Genomic DNA, 19,308 nt, shown 5'->3' on the forward strand with positions numbered 1-19,308 from the left:
AAATATATATATATATATATATATATGTATATAACACTCGCGCGCGAATGTTTATCAGCGATTGCAAGATACTTGTACTCACGCTTTTACTGTAACATCCAAAAGCAATACTGCCGTTGGTATTAATATAAGTCCCAGCCAGAAAACAGGCGAAGAAAATAACATTTTGTCATTGCCTAACATCACAGCGCCAACGTTCAAAACGGGCCAAAAATTACTGCAACGAGAGAGAAATTATAAAAATCGATCGATTATAAATTGTACGCTACTGTGAACGTGTCGAAAATTGCAAGTATATTGGCATTCAAAGAGAGATTCTTACCTATATATAAAAATAAATAAAAACCAGAGTATAATAGATCCCCACGTTGCTAAATGAGTGACCCATGTCCATGAGTTTATTATTAGACCTGCCTTCGCGCATACAGTTACTACAACATACTAATGAACGATACGACATATACATGTTTCTCCTTCTCTGTCATAAAAGTCTTCATAAATCTCTTTCGTGCGATTGCACAATACGAACGATATCGCATGACACTCACAGTATAGACGAAGTTTCCTAGTAAAAGATAACCACCGTCCCTACCGTTTGCCCAAACCACGTCTTGTGTGAGAGCCAAGAGTGGTAGCCAATAAAGTAACGACGAATGAATCAAGGCGTTCACAATCCATATCCAAAATACCTGTTCGGACATTCAAAGCGTATTCATAAGTATTGGATTTATCTTTAAATGTGATTCTATCGCTTTCTCGTCCTTCTCCCGAAAATATTCCGCTGTTGCGGAATTCCAATCCACTGCGATTCGTACAAAGACACACTTACTTTAATGTTGAAGAATGATTCGCCATTATTCTTTGTCGCGTACAGTCCTGGATGAGCCAAGTGAGTTTCTGCTGAACACACCTTGTCAAAGAGACCCATAGCCAATGGAGGCGCAGCTGTGAAAACCTGCGAAATAGGTGCGTAAGATATTAATGTATTCCTTAAAGATTCAGCGAAACAAATGGTTTATATAGAACTTACCACATTGTAAAGTCCAATGGACCATCTTTCGAAAAGAATCTGCCCGGACCAGCCGGAATAAATAGCGAACCACAATTCAATAACGTATAGACAAATATTCTTGTAAAACGAGTACAATATTAATTTACACATTCTACTATAATTCCAAGAGCCATGAACGAATAATAGACGTTTCAGAAAACGAAACTGTGCAATGGAGTAATCGGAGGCACAAGCTGCTTGAAGACCTTCTACACCTGAGATACCTGCAAGAATCGGGATGCATCTTGTGATAATTTATCTTCAATAGCATGGAAATATCCCAAGATTAGTATAACGGATAGACTTATAAAACTTACCGACACCAATGTGAGCTTTTTGGATCATAGCAACATCATTCGCACCATCGCCGATTGCAAGAGTCACGGCTTTCTTGTTGCTCGTAATCAAATCAACTACCTGGAAAATTACAACTCTGTGATACAATTGCTTAAATAGATTTCATCGTACAAGCGTAAACACAAAACAGAAATGTTACCTCAGCTTTTTGTATGGGCGACACCCTGCAGCAGATAACCACTTTGCAAGCTGAGCACAATTCCAAAAAGTCCATCCTGATGTCGCATGACAGGGCAAAATCCAAAGTACTTCCGTCGATAATTAGAGCTATGTCATTTTGGCATTTCAAGTCAATCCCAAAGTCTAGGCAACGTTGGATTATAACTTCCCTCGTTTTCTGCAGGACACACTTTGCGCGTTAGCACATCCGTGAGAAGTTGGAAATTTTCGTGATTATTTACTCACATCCAGAGAGGATTCATTGATGATGTACAAAGGCATTCCATGCGTTATCAATTTGCACGAGTAACCGATATTTATGGCGGTCTCTTGCTTATCTCCCGTCAATACCCAGACGTTGATATCAGCTTGCAAAAGAGCCTGTATCGTTTCTGGGACCTGCAAAAGTTACATAAGATGTATGCATGACGCAGCAACCAGACAACAGTCGCAAATAGAAACAATCAATCCTCTACTTGATCTTGCAGCTGATCCTCAATTGCAGTTGCCCCCAATAACGTAAGCTTAGTCTCAATAAGATTCGCAGTCTCTTCCAACATGATTTCACGATTCTTCGTGCTAACCAATGCTTTATGATACGATTCGCGCCACCACTATCGAGAAAAAATTATCAAGAGTTATTTAGGTGAACACGACGATCGAGGAATAATCCGAATTCTACAACAACGCGCAACACACAAACCTGATAAACATTCTCCGGTATCTCCGCGGAGGCGAAGCAAAGCGTTCGCAATCCGTCGCTGGCAAAAGCCTCCAAATGCTCCAGAGTTGCCTGACGAAAATCATCTATGTGCTCTTGGTCGAGATCGCTAATTTCTACAGAGTTTATTGGTGTTAATCTTTCATAGATCACAGAGTCTGCCCCTTTACAAAGAATTTTAATTTTTCCCTCGGGCGTTTTCACCACCACCGACATTCTCTTTCTAGCCGAAGTGAATTCTATTACATTCAGTATTTCGTACCGTAGAGTCTCGCCTAGAGCTACAATTTCCACATAATTGGGCGTTCGAGTGTCGAACACGTAATTAAATTTACGTGCCCCGTCCACTAGCGCTCTCTCATCTGTCACAAAGGAGGGAGAATGCAATAACGTATAATCGCCACACCGTACGTGCCGCATCAACATGAACATTCGCGCGAATGGCGGACTATTTACCCGGAGATGCAGCGTGATAAATTATCGAGTCATCCACTTTCTCAGGGATGACCGTGTGACAGACCGACAACATGACCATGAATTCATGAAGCACCGCAGCTTGCTCCGCTTTCTTCTTATCGATAGGGTTCGAGGAGTCGCGCACGGACCTTCCTTCAACGATATCTTCGATTAAATCGCAACAGCTCTCACTCACACCCTCCTCCTCGATAATGGGATTTGGCAAACTGCACAAAATATTCACGGTCAAAGAGAACACGCGTTTAAGTTGTCATTGATGTACATTGTGTGTGTGAGAGAGAGAGAGAGAGAGAGAGAGACAGCAGTAGCATAATCTGTTCTATAGTAAAACCAACTTACTCGTACATCTTCCCACCGACCGAACATCGCTTAAACTCCATGACGTTCTTCGTTAGAGTGCCGGTTTTGTCCGTGAATACATAATTCACCATTCCGAGTTCCTCGTTCAAGTTACTGGTGCGGGCCATCGCTGGTGTGTCCGTTTCTGCGTGATACATCTCAATGTCCATATTGATAAAGGTCGCCTGGACGTATCTCACTACCTCGAGCGTTACTTGCAGCGATATCGGTATTAAATTATTGAAGAGGATGATAAACGTCAAAAGGTTGAAAGCAAAGTTCTTTGTCATCTCCTCTGTAACGAGATAACGAGTAAGGTGAGGCACAAACAAATCCCTCCGAGAATCGCGCTGGCACGTGCTCGCGGAGCGAGGCTTATATACCTTTCAAACCCAAGTACCAGAGGCCGTGTTTGTTGGCGTTTGTCCACACGACGTTGAATATCGCCGAGAGAATGCACAGCAAAAGGAGTATGAAAAAGAGCATGAGAATCTGCGTGTTGATCAGTCGGTCGAGAGTGGATCGCTTCAACGGCGCTGTCGCGGTATTATTCTGCATGAGTTTCGTGTCGTGGCCCGTGTAAATGACCACGCCGAACACCCACCGTGTGTTCCGCAACATCGCGCCACGAAGTAACAATTGATCGGGCCCTAAAGCTACGCTCCTGCGAAACAACAATGTTGCCTGTGATGTAACTGTGTGATGCTTAGATCACCGCGTAACGACGTGCCGAGAATCGCCAGGATGCGACAAGCAGAAGACGGAAAGAGCATTTAACATCGACGACGAGTTGCATAACGCGCCCGAGAAAAGGAATTGAATTTCTCCCATGAATATCAAGACGCTTCGCGCCGACGGAGCGCCGCTTGTTGTGAAAATTTGGCGGATTGGCGCGGAAGAATAAGACGACGCCGCGACGATGCCGCGGGAATCCCTATGTGTATGTATCGCACGTGTGCGTGACGTATGTATTCTTACTGTTTATTGGTCTCCCGTAAGACTCCGTGGAACTCGTACAAATGCCTGTTAGGCGGCTCGCACTGTACGTTCGCGCGAAAATTCATCAATTCCGCGGTATCCAAAAGATTGGCAGTGTCGGGATGGGCCTGTCTGATCTTCAGGTTCGTCTCGCCGTCCAAATTGGCGGTTTCTATGAAGGACATACTCTGCGGCTCCGATGACGACAATAAGATCAAGTCAGCGGGGAAGAAAGTGTTGTTGTGGACCTATGCATATTAAAGAGAGCGGTTCTAGCTGGGAGGGGACTCCGATTATTACCGCATCAATGATCGTCACGGAAACAGGAAGGCAACCTTAACTACATCGCCAACGGCCAAAGCACGCCACTGTATCCACTGCCAGCGGCCGTCCCTTAGGACTTCCACCTCTCTCATGTTTATCTCATCGTCTGCTCTGTGCCTCTTCTAAAAAAAAAGAAAAACAGACCGGCAGATTTTAGTCGCGCGTACGCGCGACAACGCGGCGAAAAACGCGCCGTGTTATCATTTTGACTTCTTAATGTAAGGTACGCACAATGTCCTCGACTATCTCCTTCAGGGCGGACACGCTGAGGATGAAAATCAGTGGCACCAATGTTGTGTACCGTCCGGTCGGGGAAACGTCTGGTATTTGCTAAATTTAAATCAGAAAGAATGCGTTAAACCTCGTTTATGTTGCGAATGATTCTCAATATAGATTCTCAAGGATAAGGTCCGGAGAGACGCGAAAGAGAATTCACATTGTTTGCTCGAGAACCAAGCAGGGTAGTAGATGCGAGATCACAAAGAGAGATCACTGTGGAAAAGGATCCGACGTTCTTCTCGCTTCACACTCGCTACATACTCGTTTACATTCGCGAGATTCGATTACACTTACAGCCGAATGTCATATAAGCTCTACCTGCATAAGTGCGATGAACAGGAAGAAGCAGTTGCTGTAACGACGGAATTGTTCGAACAGGAATAAAGGTACAAATGACAGAAATGAATACTTCGCAGTGGTGATGTGATTGTTTTTGTATTTTGCGGGTTGATGCGGAGCATTGACAAAGATGACCCTCTCCTCATTATCACCGTGTTGCGTAGGTGGTTGATCCTCACCCTGTGAGCCACCATTTTCCGCCCTTACCGGACCAACTGCAACAAACGAAAAGCAACGATCTATTTATTTCGTGTGAATCTCACGTGCCTCGGCAAGCCGGCAAAACCGCTCACCGCTCGTTCTCCTCAAGTATACAGAAATACACACGCCTGTCGGAAGGAGCGAGACGTAAAACAAATGGTCACGGCATTTTCATCGGGGAATTCCGACTGTTAAAGCGCATTGTGTCCAAGGAAGTGACATTTTCCAAGAGACATGACAGATATTCAGATATTCCTTCTATAGCCTCCTCGCTTTATCGCATTATGCACCGCCGCCCACCAACAGTGAAACTGACAGTTGTATCGCGACACGAGCGCGAGATATACGCAGCAAATGATCGCTATAAAAGTATCATAGTCATACGTGACACGGTGAACTTGAGAGATAAATAACACGGCCGTAGGTATTCCCCGAGACAGCCGCTCGACGCGCGAAAGGCTTCTGCTTTATTGTCGGCCCGATGTCAAACGCGCACTCGGCCTTTATCGCTATCGCGCGTGAGATACGGCAGAGACGGAGAGCAACGAAGGAATCTTATTGTCAGCCAGTGTATGGAATGTCTCGCATGAAGCGAGTTTCAAATTGTTCCCTCGAAAACTATTGCATCGCGGCGTTTGCAGCGACAAAGGTATAGCCTTTCGAAAGCCACGTTCCATCGACATGAGTTTCGTATTTGAATGGCGAATATACTCCAGATGTTTTGTTAGAATGTGCGAAAAGATTATTATTTGAACAATACTGGCGTTAAATTTATGACAACCGGGCGTCATGAGTGCTCTTCGGGATCAATCCCGACGAAATCGTCATATCGGCATTTCCAGTTTCGCCCAAGTTTTCTTCGCAAAGCAAACGGAGGACCGAGGATCCTCCGGGAAGGTAAAGCCTCGTGTTTAAAGTAAAACTACGCCTTCGTTCGCACAAATCGATCCTCCTCGGTACTATATTTCACGACAAGCGCAAAACCGATCAGCTACGTCACAAATAACGCGATGCGCTCAGTTACGGTTAAAAAAGCGCACAATGGTACAATAAACATTTCCAGCCGATAGTGTAGTTCACGGAACAAGTTCTCAGATATGCAAGAACTGCTTTGAAACTAGCCGGTTTATTACTGCAGTCGCGTATACAGGGTGATCTCTTTATTCATTAACTTTAACACGTTCTCCTGCAAAAACTGCTTGTCGGATGCAATTTTGCTAAAGGAAAAAGTTTATTTTACCATAAAGTATCCTGTACTCCGAATGCGGGAATTTCGAATCACCCTGTATACCGTTAGCAGATATGTTGCGCACGCGCGTATACTTGAAGAAAAAAAACCGCATTTACATCATATTTATTTATATCGAGAACAAAATCACTCCTATCGAGAACCGAATCCGGTCGAGACCGCATCGACCGCGTCATATCGCGGAGTATCCCGCATCCCGCGCTGCGGGAACTGCCACGTGAGTGTCTCAGCCGGGGAAAATGTTATATCTCGGGGACCTCTGAAATATCACCGCTGCGTCTCTTGGCCGGACACAAAGGCAAGCGCATTCGACAAAAGACTGAATTCCATCGAGCCGTCGCGCGTCGGCGGTGTCGCCGTAGACGGTCTCTCAAGCATGACGCTACTCGACAACAAGCGTGCGTCGTCGCTGCGTCGTGCTGCTGGACGGACCAGCCGATGATGATATATATCTTCAGCACGTCTGACCCGACAGCTCGAATTAATCGCTGATACTTTGAATGGGCGCATGGAGAGATAACTTACGCGTCTGGGCGTGCAGATAGAGGTGTATACGGGATCTGAGTTCATTGAACCACTGCAGCAGCTTCGTGCTCGCGACTTCCATGATCGCTGGCTGTGGTGTACGTCGCCGAATCGAGCGGCCGCGTGTCTCACATGTCACCGTGCACGATACGTCCGACTTTTCGATTCATATTTAACTCGTCACGAATGTAACGTACCGCGCGCACACTACTACGTGCACACTTCCACACGTGGACACGGGCTACGACGGCAACGTCGATGCTGGCGCATCGGGTGGACGTATGAACGGAGGCGACGGCGGCGGTGACGGTAGTAGGTTAGATATCGCCTATAAGCTCGACGATAAATAATTCTCCCTTTAATCGCATCGATCGCCGGTCGCGTCGTGCCACAACAATATCGCCCGCGAACCAGCCGATGTTTGTCTTTATACGCCGTCGCGCTTCACCGGGAAAACCGACGGCGCGTTCTTTTCCGCCTGCTTCGCCGCCCGAGAAGATCTCTTATCGCGTTATTTTGAGGTTATGCGAGCTTCCACCGCGAACGTCCGACGTGCGCGCGGTTTCCGCGGATTACCGTCTCTCGCGTCTCCGGGCTCGAGGTACGCGCTCCTCGCGGAACCTCGACGACGACGACGACGACGACTGTGCACGACGAGCGCTGATGCGTGTTTTCATACGAACCAAAACTTACGCGACGCGTCGCAACGACACGCCGCGCTGTTACCACCGTCACGTGCACTCGCGGCGCTGTCATGAGTCGCGTAGCGGGTGCTTATACCGGGTGTCCCGAGTCTACCGCGTCATATTCGAATGGCAGGCCGGTTCATCGCGATCGTCTCTGTCGGCCGGTCTGTGAGATCGACGAGCTTGTTATTGTCGAATGATGAATGACAGAAAGGGCGAGAGGAAAGTTTGGAAATTCGAGCACCGTGAGAATATATCTGATATTCGTTGGAATACACTCACGCAGGAGGGGAGAATATTGTAAAACGATTAGAATAGAGGTCGATGTTTATTAATATATTTAACAAGGGAGCACACTGGAGCAAAAAGGGAGCACTTTGTGCCGAAAGAGACGAGTTATGCACGCGAGAGTTAGGTATGCTTGTCTGCTTATCTGCCGTATACGACGAAGTAGTATTTTACGCAGAATTGCGATGTTAAGGCTCTCAGCAATGAAAATAGACGCGACGTTGAAAGGATCGTTGATTGATAATGCGGCAGAAGCGGGACACCTCGCGGCGCAACACGACCCGCCTGGATCTAATATCCGAGCTATTTACAACGGACATCCTGTGTAATTAAGTAGAAACCGGGACGCAAATGATGGGAGATAATCGAAGCTATTTCAGACAGCCTGCGACGGAACGTGAAACGGAGTATTCTCTCTCTTTCAAATTCTACTACACGCGTTCCCCTTCAGCGTGCGGCAGGGAAACATTCGTTCGATGAGCACTTACGAATTGATCAGCGCGCGTTAATATTACATCGGCCGAGGCAATTCTGATTCTCCTGAAAGCTGGCGGAAAGTGCACGGCGGACGAAACTGCGAACGAAAGTCCGCCGCGCGGATTAACAACAATCACGCACGCAAAACACGGCTTTTTCGGGGGCAAAAAGCCCGGAGTGTCGCGCGGGACAGACGACGGCACGACGGCCGATTTAATTATACCCGGCTATTGATTTTCCAAACTCACGCCCGCTATATATTACGGGCGCGACGCGTGACGCGCGCTATTTACGGCGGCATATAGTTTTTATTCGCGCGACGCCTTCGAGGATGCGCGTCGCGCGCGCGCGAGATAACGATTGCGTAATGCGGTTACGCGAGAGTGGGTGTCACATAATCGAGCCTCGCTCGCCGGTGTTATATCTCGTCTTCCGACAGGCTCGCACGCGAAGCATTTGCGCTCATTTATCCGACGATCGCCTCGCTAAAGCGCCGCAATTAACCGTTGTTATCGTTCTTCCGCGCGCCAAATCGCACACACACACACACACACACACACACATATATCTACACACGGCCACACGATTCTCCCGACGGATTCGTCATCGCGACCAATCGCGTTTTTGCGTGCGGAAAAGGGATACGAATTCGGCGTTTTCGGCGGATCTGTCTGTTTCGAGCGAACGACAGACACGTGCGTGTTGGGACTTCGTTTCCGCCAGGCCGCTCTCTCGCGATCGCTCGCAGATCGAATTTCCGAAAGTTACGCGCATACGAGAGTGCTATAAATGTACACGATACGTGAGAGGCTCAGGGATGATTGTGCAGCGGTGGCAGAGGAAAAACGCCGGAACTTGAATTACTTATAAAGTCTCTCTCCGAGCATCTCCGCCCGCGTTCGCGTCCGCGTCCGCGTCTTCGTCCGAACTCTTCGATAATACGAGGGAAAATAATACTCCTTCGCCGAAGGTCGCTCGCGCGAATTCGCCTCCTCCGTGCGACCCCGTGCGGACGCGGCATTCGATTCCTCCGGATCGGCGGAAGAGAGGACACGGCCCTCCTCTCCGTGCCTGCGCCCTTGTGAATCTGCAGCGAGGAAATCCCGGGAGAGTCGCGCACTGTCGGGCGAGCGAAAAATCTCGGAAAGCCCAACTCGGAAATGCGTGTTATCGGCACGTCTCGTCTGGCGATCGATCGAACGAGCTCCCCCTCTCTCTCTCTCTCTCTCTCTGCCCCTCCCCCTTTCTCTCACTCTCTCGACGAAAGAAGTCAGGTATGTAGCACTTTTGGCCACCTGGCGATCGAATTCGCATCTCCGCACGCCGCGTCAAGCGGAAACGTTGTTCACGCACGCACCACGTCCTCGTCCTCGTCCTCGTCGTCGTCGTCGTCGTCGCACGTTACGCGGTCTGCATTCTCACGGGATAACGATCGTCCGAATAAGACCGTCTACGTCATCGCGTCCGGAGGATGCCTTGCCGTTCTCTCTCTCTCTCTCTCTCTCTCTCTCTCTCTTCCTCTCTTTCTCGCCACACCCCTGCCGCAGCAGCCGCCGTCGTCGCCGCCGCCGCTGCTGCTGCTGCTGCTGCTTGCCGACGATGACACGTCGGCTACGTGCACGTGCGTCAACGCGCACACGCGCCACGACGGTGCCGAGGCGGCGGCATCGATTACACCGGCGGAAAATTCGCGAACGCGCACCTTCTCACGTACTCGGACGTTGTTACGTCGTGTTATATCGTCGACTCGCAGCTGCCTCGCGTTTCATGCGCACCGCCGCTCGACGTCGCACGAAGATGTCTTTCGCGAAGATCTCCGCGCTCCGCAGAGGCAGTACTAGTCGGCCGTGACTCCATCGGACCGCGACGCGCTGCGACGCGACCCTGGCGGTGCCAGAAGGTCGCACCACGCGCACCCCGACCTCCAAACTGGGCGACCTCGTCTGGCCAGTTCAGCCGACGACTAGAAGCCCCGGAGCTGGTGGTACCAAGATTGTTGAAATACATGGAGAGTTCGAGTCTAAATGAAGCATCTACGAGCGAACTAGATGAAAACTTAAAAAAGATAGAAAAGATAGAAAATTATCCTCCTATATAAAATTGCTGATGATTTCTGCGTGTCGGAAATCGCGAGATTTGCCGCAAGTGGATTTGGTCTATTTTCAGCGTATCGGACATGGATTAGGAAAATTGGCGGATTGTAGGAATTCATGAAGGAACTTTTTCAACAGTGTTGTCGTTACGTTGTCGTCGCGCATCTTTTCCAGCGGATATATCTATGCAACAACAATGTAACGATGTAAGAATACTGTCGTCAAGGTTAGAGTTGGCCCACTTGGTGGCCAACTCCTGCGTCGGCTCGTAGCCCACGACATCCTGATAACGCCTGGTCCTCCTAATCATCCACGACTTGTGGCTAACCAAGTTCATACGGCACTGGTCAAGGGTTGACTTGACGAATGCGTCAGGTGTGTTCACGTGCTGCCGTGAGAACGCATGCGCCCAACAACGGCAACAAGTTGGTGTCAGCACCGACCACGAGCATCTCAACGCAACAACGGCTGCGCGCCCTATGATTGCCGGAGCAGCGTGGAGGAGCGTGGCGATGCCGTGACGACTGTACAAACGCTATCGATAGGCCAAGGACACTCCCGCGACGCGTCAACGGGGGTGGTTCTCTCCGCGCGGCTGTTTAAACGGAGCGGCGCCGTTTGTCCATTCATCGATGAATACCTTAGGAGATCCCCCTCACTTAAGGGATCGCGACTGTTTCGCGTCGTCCTTGGAATATAATTTTCATAGTGCTCAGACATGAGTACGTATATGTTTGAACATACTTTCCTAAAGAAAGAAACACAAACAGAAAGAGACAGCGCGCGCAAACGTCCCAGCCAGGTGGTAGAGAGACCGAGGAGAGCGATCGGTCAGGAGACGTCAGGAGACTCTCAGCTCCGGGAATAGTGAGCTGGATGAGTAGACAGCTGTTCACCTCCGGTGAATGTTCTCTGCGTTAGAGCAAGTATTAGAGCGCGGGCAGGTTACGAGATTAAAGGCGTTAACTGAATGAACGCTCGAGCAGAGCGCTATAGAGCGAATAGAGCGAATTAGCGCTAGCCGTTGACGAAGGCGCTATCGGAGACTCAACTCATGTGTCCATGAGGGTATATCTCGCGTATACACTTGGCGACCCGCCGTCTCCGGAACCGGGCATTTACGAATGCAGGTGGTTAAAACGACAATTGTTCGTCTTGGCTCTCTCCACCTCGCTCGAAGTCTCGCCAACGTTTCTTTCTTTCGTGGTTTCACACAGTGTCACCCGCTCGTGAGAGCTGGATTTATTCCACCGCAGCTAGGAGAAGGTCGTGCGCGAAAATTGGCACACACACACACACACACACACATGTGCACATACGGAAAAAGAATCGCAACGCTCGAGCGGTGATATTCTCGAAAACGCCGTAACTGACTTTCCACCTGACTGATTGACCGCTCCAAGTGGGACTTCTGTGCGATATTTTGCCCCGGAGTTCGCCTGTTAAGAGGACCCGCGGCGCAAATGTGCGCGCGTGTGCGTGTGCTTGCACACAGATAACTCCCGTAATTAATCGATTCGCTCGACTCACCTTCGGAAGTCGACTCCGGCAGGTCGGTCTCCCGTAGCTCGATGTGCTCCCGCGTTCTCCGTCTGCCGCGCACGGCGGGGTCCAAACGGAGGCCGATGTTGTCAACGTTGTCGATGTCGCCGAGATCGATGGGACTGCCGATGATGAAGGGCCCGGTGGGTTCTTGTGCGCCGTCGTTCGCTCTGTTGCTCGCGGGTGATGCGCCGCTGTTGTGTGCATTATTGTTATTGTTGTTGTTGTTGTTGTTGTTGCCGTTGCTGTCGTTGCTGTTGTGCAGAGGTGTGCCGTCCATATGGGGTATGGAAGAGAGGTCCGGAGGTGTGAACGGTCGCAACGGGCCAGGGCTGGGGAGCCGGGGGTTCCCCCTGGCAGTTGGTTGCATGGACTGTGCCGGCGCCTGGGAAACACAAACGACACAACGTGATCGAGTTATCTCGAGTTTCGATGCAAGGAGATACACATATCGGGAATCCGAACTGATTCGTGATGATTTCGGGGGAATCTCAAGGGGACTGGACGCGGACTTCAGACTTGGATTCGAGATATCGTAGCTGAATCGATCTCAGCGTGGATTCGTCGCTTTGTTCCAAGACCGGTCAAGCCGGTGTGTGACCCGTTGAGGCGACACAATCGGAGACCCGGCTCGTTCTCTATCGAGCCGCGAAGTGGAATCTCATAAACACGCGCCATCGCTGTGACATTCCTCGACGAAGCGACGGGCGCGAATCGCGCGACGTGACTGCGCGTAAGCAAGATGCACACGTGATAACGCGTGTGTATTTAGATGCGTACTCGACGACCATGAAGAAGTTCATATTACCGCCGGTTTCTTATGACACACACGTCACGGTTCAGTCAACCCGCGCTTGTTTCGTAGTATTACATCGTAGTGGCTTTCCTGGAAACGCTCAACCTCCGCAAGGTTAAACCGACTGACTCTCGTTGACCTGATTCGTTCATTTTCCTGAACGAGCTGAAACTCGCGATTCTTCAGGCGGAAATTTAGTCTCGCGAGCGAAAGACACTCGACAAAATTCCACATCTTTTGGAGTTTTTTCTCTCAGTGTCAACGGCAGAAGGTAGAAACTCTTAAAATTTTCTTTCCTTTCCTTTCCTCCTGCAACATCGGAAGTAAAAACAGTTGGAAGCACTTCGTAAAATATCGGCGAGTATTTAAATATAAACGTCCTCGCTCCGAGACTACGATCGAGTGCGCGATACTCGCTCGAACCAACACCGTTGTCTAAATCGCCATCTTTAATCTTTATACTTAAGAACAAATATAAAAATATATTGTACGTGTCGGGTTTTGTCGTGAAATTGTACTTGGCGACATGCATGACACCGATGACTCACGCCAGCTGCTATAACAAACGGTACGTCGCGATAACATATTGCGCGTCCATTGGCAGTCGCATCGACGCAGATCAACTGTGACGTGAACCATACGACAAACCATATAACAAATATAGGCGTATCCCTGCTGTGCTCGCGAGGTAAAAGTCGCAAAAATTTATTATAGATTGCCTGCAGATTGATCCTCATGTTTCTTTCAGCAACACAGTGCTCGATCAAAGTGTCCGCGTCTCATCGTTATCCATCACTTTCAATCGTCTCTCTCTCTCTCTCTCTCTCTCTCTCAGCAAACGTCTGATCTCGGGTTTCGCGCAGAATGATTTATTCTTTGGGAAAAAACTCATCGGCGAGATGGAAAATCATCAGCGATTCGGAGAACTTTCGCAGACCCTACATCTGAATCGAAACGCGCGATGCATGAGGGATTATCGAGGACGAATGAGTAGTAGCGGTTTATAATTGGATGACCGTGTACGGCTCGTTAATGAATCCGCAAAAGAAATGTCCTCCGGGAAATAATCGCGAGCGTGTTTGTGTTTGACAACGTTAACGAGCATGAATCGACCGCGTGCGCGCGCGTTCCCGCAGTCGGCGCGTATTTTCCCCGAAGCGACGATAAAGAAACTTCGTGAGCAGCGACGTTGGAGTATTATGTAAGGCTTCGTTTTACCGCGCCGCATAATTTCGCGCGTAGGTGGACGCGTCGCGCGTTCTACGTCACGCAGGTGCGTCTTCCGCGTACGAGCTTTGCTGTTTTGTATTTAATGCGCAATTGCGCAATGACCGGACTCGATCGGACGTGCATCGAAGATTGATAAACGCGCGTGTGAAGCGCGGCTGAAAAGCATCTCCCGTTTTACCGGCGCGTCGTCCGCAGCTGGCAGGAACGCGCGTGGAATACGAAAACGTTCGCCTCAGTGTTCCACCAAAAGCAAGATCTTCAACGAGAGAATCTGACTTTCGATCGCTTTTGCGTTATCGCTGCGATACGAAATTCCGTTGGCGTGGCGTTGAAACGATCTTCTACAACGGCGCGCATATAACATGGCGCGTGCGGCGGCAAAGGACACGTGTCATCGAAGGTAAACGGCCGAATTTGCCGATGGCTCAAATCGCCAGCCGGGATCTCGCGTGTAATTTCGTTTCGTTTCGACGTAGGCCGAATCGCGATAACTCATTCGACAAATATATGACATCGTCCGATCGCGAGATAACGCGTTACTCGATTTGCTCGTCTATAACACGATTGTTTTGTGCGTCACTGAGCCGACACGTAAAGACATCAGATCGAATATCGCACGATTACCGCTAAATAAATTGCGACTTTATTCCGAAACTGTCCCGGACACAGGCGCGTTTTCGACTGCGAAGCGAGTCGAAGCGCTTGCACCGAGCCACTTATCACAGGATTACATCTGGCGACACGATGCGTTCGCGGTTACGTAAATTTGCGCTGTCTATTTCTAGCGGTCCTAAATAATATAGGATAATGAGGGATTATTTCACCTATCGTCGACAGATATAAGATAATGGGCCGTTCGCTGCTATGACGCGGGCGATTTCACGGAACCGTAAACGGGAAAGATTACTCACTACTATCAAACGCGTCGTCCGAGGCTGATTTTTGCGGCCCGTTTTCGCCGCCTCTGTTGGTTCCTCGTCTTGGCTTAGTCAGCCTTATTGCCTCGTTTTGCCGTTGATCCGCGACTGACGGCTTCGCGAATTATTCATCGCTCGGGAGGCTCGCCAGAGCAATTAAGCGCGAGCCGGGCCGATGTTACACTGCCTGATTAGGCGCAGCACAAACTTCGTTATGTGCGCACGCACGATGACAAGATATACGCACGGATGTTCACGCTGACCGCTCACAGCCGATCATCGTTTTCGTAACTTTTATATCGTATTATTTTGACACATATCTTCTCCAAACGATCGAATCTTGAGTTGCACACTTGAAAGTGATAAAAGTGGAAGATAAGAACGATATTACCTTCCGTTCCGTACAAGCGCGCGCATATGGAAGACTTGTTGTGCGAGCGGACTCTCGGATACTAACGAAGACGATTGTCGCGTGCAGTAGTAAGAGTTGGGAAGTGGTCAGACGAGCGATTCCGAAGGGTTACTACTCTCGCCGAAGGACTCTGTTCAACTTTGACCCGCGCACGGTCGGGAGAAAATAGCTTTGTCGAGCCTGCCTTTCTCAAGAGATCATTCGATTCTTTATTTCAATCTTTGGCATTCCCGACGTGGTGAAAGCTCCCGAATGGCACGAGACAAGAAATGGAATGGACAAGAAAGAACCAACAGGAGAGCAAAGCTGAAGCGAAAAGCGCAGCGGAATTAGGGCTTCGATATCGCGGGGAAAACGGAAAAGATCGAAAAAAGGAAAGAAATTCAGCGTCTGTTGTTCGGTTGTCTTTTCCGAGACGCCGCGTGATGAATTTAGAGGAATGTCGCTGTAAAATTCCAAGAGCCGTCGAGTTGCTCTTCTTGAGCAGGCACGATAACAATGTAACAGCTCGTAAAGAGGTCAACTGCAATGATCCACTCGATCTCACGCGGCACTGAAATGATGAACACACACACGCGATGAACCTTATAACAAAATAAAAAAAAGCAAAACCGCGAGTTATTGCATCGAATTAGCATCTAAAACACATGTTCGGAAGGAACATGTCCGCGTGTGTTATCGGAAAAAAAAAGAGCGAACGACCCGCATTGGCACGCACTGCTTGGCACCGCGAACAAAACTGCACTCGCGAGCGTACCAGCCACGTCGCGATCCGATAGTTTCTAGCGAATTTCTACCCTGTGTTTACGTTAACAGCAACACGTCGTGCACGACGGTTGTCCGTCGCGATCCGTTTCTCTTCTGATCACCAGCGCGGGTCGACCAGCCGGGAGCGGTTTTTTCGCGCGGACAGACCGTGAGCCACTGCGTAGAAATCCGACGTGATAGCGGCCAGGTACGGCCGATACGGGCGAGTGAAAACGATCGATAACGCAAGACACGAAGTTTCGACCTGATAAGATCGAGATTTCTATGGCGACTCCGACTAGCCGGCCGGCCGGCTGGCTGTCCTTTCGTACGGTTGTATCGAGACTGTCCCTCCGCGACGTGTGTGTCTTCGACAGGTAGGCCTTCGATTGGGATGACCAACCGCGAGTACTCAGGTTGAGTCGTGCCCTTTCAACTTTGCCGCGAGCATGACGCTGAGAGGAAGGGAAATATTCGTACATTTGCGATTCCGCCGAAGAGGGGAGGCGTGAAGCGAACCTCGGCTCGTTATGCAATTTCATCGCACGGCGTTTCGCTACACGAGTTTATCGGGGGCAACAATTCCGAGGTCTGTTGTCTGATTATATCGCCTTGATTGCTAATGGTTTCTCGGTTTATTGTTGAGGAATTGATCCGAAGAAGAATCGTAACATTTTGTCACTTTCCTCAGGTCGTTGAGTAATCCGTTACTGTCCACTCGCCCGCGTGGCGACTCTCTCGCTTTCGACTTCAATATATTCTCTTCTAAATTTCTGCTTTATAATACATGAGAGACGTTTCTTTTCACCTCGGAAATCCCGGATATCGCACATTTCCCGGAGGATCGAACGAAAAAAGTCGCACACGAAATTGCGTCGCAGGGGCGATTGTATCTCGCGCGATCGCGGAGAAACAATCCGAGCGTCGCCGTCGACAACCGTTCGATCGTTTCAAGAAGACGCGGACTGCACTCTTATTTATCTGAAAATGAAGCGGGGAAGGAACTGGCGTGCTCCAGAACGCGCAGCGAGGCGGTGTCTGTACGTGAGGTAATCGCCGAGTTCGCCGAAGAAGATTGATTTCGAGACGGAGTCCAGTTTACCGTTCTTAATTATTCCTATCAGCGTGATTGAATGCGATTCCGGCGACGCCTGTCTGATAGAAGTATCGATCGGCCGTCGTGGACCCTCAATCTGATAAGCCCGAGATTCCACTGATTGTCGAGCCATACGATTCTATTAACCTTTTGCGCTCGCACAACTCGCGATAATCCCGCACCCTTCAATAAATAAGACTGTACGCGCGGAAATACTTCATAAATAGCTAATCGTTCCCCCCCCTCCCCCCTTCTCGCCCATGCCTTTCGCACCATTAGACCCTCGTCGTCCTCGCGCGATGCCCTTCGAGTCCTCGTCGTAATAAACACTAACCGTCACGGAATTTCCGGAAGAAAAACAAAACTTACCGCGCACACAAAATTTTTCCTTCTGCTTAATTAATTTCTCACATTAGGGAGGCACGTTTGGTACTTTGCTGTTACCAAAGTTAGAAAGTTAATTGGTAAGTACGGCATCGCATCTCTTTACGTAATACCGGCGCCTAAAGAGACGTATCAATGTATCACACTTGCGCGATACGTGGCAGAGAGTCAATGTATTAATAATGGTCTCAATTATTCCCGACGTCGTCCTCCGCCGAACGTAATAATAGCGTATAAGAGCGAATTATTCACGTGTTCCCAGGAATTTGCGAGCATTTCCGCGGCGGCGAGAGAGAGACGCGCCGTTTCGCGCGTCATCAATAACGCAGCCGCTATAAACTGCAAATGAATAGGTTCGTCGCGACGAAACGAAGCGCGATGATAGAGTGCGCAGTGATCGATAATATCGACGACGAGCTCTCTCCTTCGCGGGCAAGGCCATTGTAGATCGGCAGGATCGCCGGGACGCGAGCGCGAGGTGCGTTGAATAATTGAATTTTATCGAGTTGATAATGAAGCCGCCGTGACCGCGCAAGATTGTGTCGTCATTTCGCTCGCCTCGCGCCGCGCGCGGATGCATTATAGAGATTCGCTCTTTCTACTCAAACGGCCCGTTCGGACGTGTCTCTCCCGAAAGGACGTCTACAGCCCGTGACGACCGGCGGAAAATGTCGGTTCCCCGGAGTGTCTTTCGCACGACGGAACCGGCCGTGTGTGAAACGAGAGCACTCTATATAGCGAGAGCGACCTATCGAGCCAGCCTATTGCAAGTTACCGCTCCCGGTCGCGACACGGCGCTAATAAGCCGGCGTAATTAGCGCGGCACGAAAAACGGCTAAGTGGATGCCTCAGGGTTGGCCAATGTCCTCAGGTTCCTAGTCGCGGCGCTAGACGAGGCGTTTTGCGACGACTGCCTGAGTAACATACCGGATGTCGTTCGATCCTCGACAGTCTCACGCATCCGGTCGTTCCTACGCAACAAGGAGTCCCGTTCCGTTGCGAACACATCAGGCAATTTTTGCAATACCGTCACTCAGATACGGTAAACGTAAATCGTGAATGCTATTGGTCGCGTATATCGCAACGTTATTTCTGAGCGAGTAACGTTCATGATTTACATTTACCGTATCTGAGAGACGGTATTGCAAAAGTGCCTATTGTAAATATTTGTCGAGCGCGTCGCTCGAGGATCAAACGAAACCCTCTCTGGAGCCGAACGGACGAAGCGACGCAGGAGGCGCGCGGGAAGGCGCGGCCCGTCAAATAACGTTACTTCCCCGCGTACGTGAGCATTGATTACGCTCCTCGCAGGAAGGTGGACGTGCACGTGTTCGCGATTGATAATGACGCTCGAATCTATCGATAGGCCGCACGTGATGCCACACCCTTCCTCGAAATGAGGCCGCGTAACCTTTGCCATTAGCGGACGCCGGGCGGCTTGAGAGAGAGAGAGAGAGAGTGGAATTGGTCTTTTGCGTGGAATTGCGGGCAAACGGGGGGGGAGGCGACGTGTAATACCGTTACACGGGCAATTATCACCCGGGGACCGGCGATCGTTGTCTCGGATTTACGACTCGTCGGTATCCCATGGCCGACAATCTCCTCTTCGCTGCGCGAGTTGCTGCACGAACATCAGTTGTA

General features: G+C 49.7%; 1 protein-coding gene across 9 annotated transcripts in view; it reads right to left on the reverse strand.

The window, feature by feature from the left end:
• The window catches only part of ATP8A (ATPase phospholipid transporting 8A1), a 29,693-nt gene that overhangs the window by 5,188 nt on the left and 5,197 nt on the right, over positions 1–19,308 (reverse strand). For 5 of the 9 annotated variants that reach the window (XM_011149636.3, XM_025302680.1, XM_025302669.1 and 2 more), the window contains exons 2-19: positions 12,074–12,470; positions 5,004–5,239; positions 4,638–4,736; positions 4,418–4,528; positions 4,083–4,330; positions 3,488–3,768; positions 3,105–3,399; positions 2,745–2,971; positions 2,271–2,650; positions 2,044–2,181; positions 1,814–1,966; positions 1,548–1,745; positions 1,369–1,468; positions 1,031–1,275; positions 830–955; positions 549–689; positions 323–441; positions 83–217 (exon numbers count right to left, since the gene is read on the reverse strand). In XM_011149636.3, coding sequence (XP_011147938.1) covers positions 83–217; positions 323–441; positions 549–689; positions 830–955; positions 1,031–1,275; positions 1,369–1,468; positions 1,548–1,745; positions 1,814–1,966; positions 2,044–2,181; positions 2,271–2,650; positions 2,745–2,971; positions 3,105–3,399; positions 3,488–3,768; positions 4,083–4,330; positions 4,418–4,528; positions 4,638–4,736; positions 5,004–5,239; positions 12,074–12,470 — 3,629 coding nt within the window. Of the gene's footprint in view, positions 1–82; positions 218–322; positions 442–548; positions 690–829; positions 956–1,030; positions 1,276–1,368; positions 1,469–1,547; positions 1,746–1,813; positions 1,967–2,043; positions 2,182–2,270; positions 2,651–2,744; positions 2,972–3,104; positions 3,400–3,487; positions 3,769–4,082; positions 4,331–4,417; positions 4,529–4,637; positions 4,737–5,003; positions 5,240–6,999; positions 7,328–9,314; positions 9,669–9,745; positions 9,958–12,073; positions 12,471–15,022; positions 15,333–19,308 lie in introns of those variants that run through there. The other 4 variants (XM_011149639.3, XM_025302701.1, XM_025302710.1 and 1 more) reach the window with 4 other exon arrangements.

This window comes from Harpegnathos saltator, unplaced genomic scaffold (genome assembly GCF_003227715.2).
Source record: "Harpegnathos saltator strain DR-91 unplaced genomic scaffold, Hsal_v8.6 scaffold115, whole genome shotgun sequence".
Classification (NCBI taxonomy): Eukaryota; Metazoa; Arthropoda; class Insecta; order Hymenoptera; family Formicidae; genus Harpegnathos; species Harpegnathos saltator.